Source organism: Papio anubis, chromosome 12, assembly GCF_008728515.1.
Source record: "Papio anubis isolate 15944 chromosome 12, Panubis1.0, whole genome shotgun sequence".
Lineage (NCBI taxonomy): Eukaryota > Metazoa > Chordata > Mammalia > Primates > Cercopithecidae > Papio > Papio anubis.
In genome coordinates, this window is record NC_044987.1 from 63,793,694 (window position 1) to 63,795,849 (window position 2,156).

At 39.1% G+C, this 2,156-nt stretch overlaps 1 protein-coding gene across 1 annotated transcript; it reads left to right on the forward strand.

The window, feature by feature from the left end:
- Nucleotides 1-542: 542 nt before the first annotated feature.
- Nucleotides 543-1,328, forward strand: OR51A7 (olfactory receptor, family 51, subfamily A, member 7). Its single transcript, NM_001168831.1, is given in 1 exon segment — nt 543-1,328. A coding segment is annotated over 1 exon segment (786 nt).
- Nucleotides 1,329-2,156: the final 828 nt, after the last annotated feature.

Below are 2,156 nucleotides of genomic sequence, written 5' to 3' on the forward strand. Positions count from 1 at the left end.
GGTGAAAACCCATCTCCACTAAGAATACAAAAATTAGCCAGGCGTAGCAGTGCACACCTGTAATCCCAGCTACTCAGGAGGCTGAGGCAGGCGAATTGCTTGAACCCGGGTGGCGGAGATTGTGGCGAACTGAGATCGCACCATTGCACTCCAGCCTGGGCAAGAACAGCAAAACTCCATCTCAAAAAAAAAAAAAAAAATTAAAAATTCACCAACTTAGGACAAGTTGTTAGAAGTGAATTTACCATGCTGGAGAATATGAACTTGTTTAAGGACTTCTGGTAAATTTTGAAGAGTGCAGTTGATTAGCAGCCAAATATGCTTTTGAGTATAGTATATGAATGAACCCCTTGTCCCCACAAAACTGAGTTTTAACCAAAAGCATGACTGCTTTTCATTTATATGGTTTCAGATCTGGCTAACGAGCTCATATCTCCCTTATTATGTCTGTTCTCAATTACTCCAAAGTCAAGCTTTTCCTTCTGATTGGGATCCCAGGACTGTAACATGCCCACATTTGGTTCTCCATCCCCATTTGCCTCATGTACCTGCTTGCCATCATGGGCAACTGCACCATTCTCTTTATCATAAAGACAGAGCCCTTGCTTCATGAGCCCATGTATTATTTCCTTACCATGTTGGCTGTCTCTGACATGGGCCTGTCCCTGTCCTCTCTTCCTACCATGTTGAGGATCTTCTTGTTCAATGCCATGGGAATTTCACCTGATGCCTGCTTTGTTCAAGAATTCTTCATTCATGGATCCACTCTCATGGAATCTTCAGTACTTCTAATTATGCCTTTGGACCGCTTTATTGCCATTTACAATCCCTTAAGATACAGTTCTATCCTCACTAGCAACAGGCTTGCTAAAATGGGACTTATTTTAGCCATTAGGAGCATTCTCTTAATGCTTCCATTTCCCTTCACTCTAAGGAGATTAAAATATTGTCAAAAGAATCTTCTTTTGACATACTGTCTTCATCAGGATACCATGAAGCTGGCCTGCTCTGACAACAAGACCAATGTCATCTATGGCTTTTTCGTTGCTCTCTGTACTATGCTGGACTTGGCATTGATTGTTTTGTCTTATGTGCTGATCTTGAAGACTATACTCAGCATTGCATCTTTGGCAGAGAGGCTTAAAGCCCTAAATACCTGTGTCTTCCACATCTGTGCTGTGCTCACCTTCTATGTGCCCATCATCACCCTGGCTGCCATACATCGCTTTGCCAAGCACAAAAGCCCTCTTGTTGTGATCCTTATTGTAGATATGTTCTTGTTGGTGCCGTCCCTTATGAATCTCATTGTGTACTGTGTAAAGACTTGACAAATCTGGGAGAAGATCTTGGGGAAGTTGCTTAATGTATGTGGGAGATAAGAACTTGAACAATTAGGTAATAAATTATCAACCAGTAGGCATTTACTGTCATTTGCTATGTGTTTAATGCCACAGAAGTCACTAATGAAGGACTGGATGATGGAAGTGAAAAGCTATGTAGTGCAAAATTTATAATAAAGTTGAGAATATAACTGCATAGGATAGAAAAAATAATCAAGAGATATATAAGATATAGAGATTTAATTAACATTTTAAGAGAAGTTGAAGCAAAACACTTATGTGATGGAGCAGCTGGATTTGAGTCAGCCCATAAAGAATGAATAAAATTGGGGCAGACTGAGATTGTCATTCAATTAGTATCTATTAAAAATACAAATGATATACCAAGTCTAATCTCATACTATCAAGGAAAGGTAAAATAGCAGAGCACATAGCAGCTATGAAGGATGCTGATCTGATTACAATAGAAAGTGTAATTTAACAGAGAGCAAGTGATAGTTTGGATAAAATAAGTGAACCAGATTTTTGGAGCACCTAAGAAAAGCTTTGAGAAGTTTACATTCAGGAGGTGGTGGAATGCCAATTTAGTTGCTACATGATAAATTTCATTTTAAGAAGAGTGTGCCTGTATAAGCATGAGCAAGATGGATTGAATTTGGGAGAAATGAGGAAGGAAGATTAACAGGAGAAAGCACAATAATCCTGCCATGGAGTGATGACTCAGAATAGGCAGGGAGAGAACAAGATCATTTATCTGCTGAGGTTATTTTCCTGTTATAAAACCAACATGTAATTTATGGAAAATTCACAAATTTA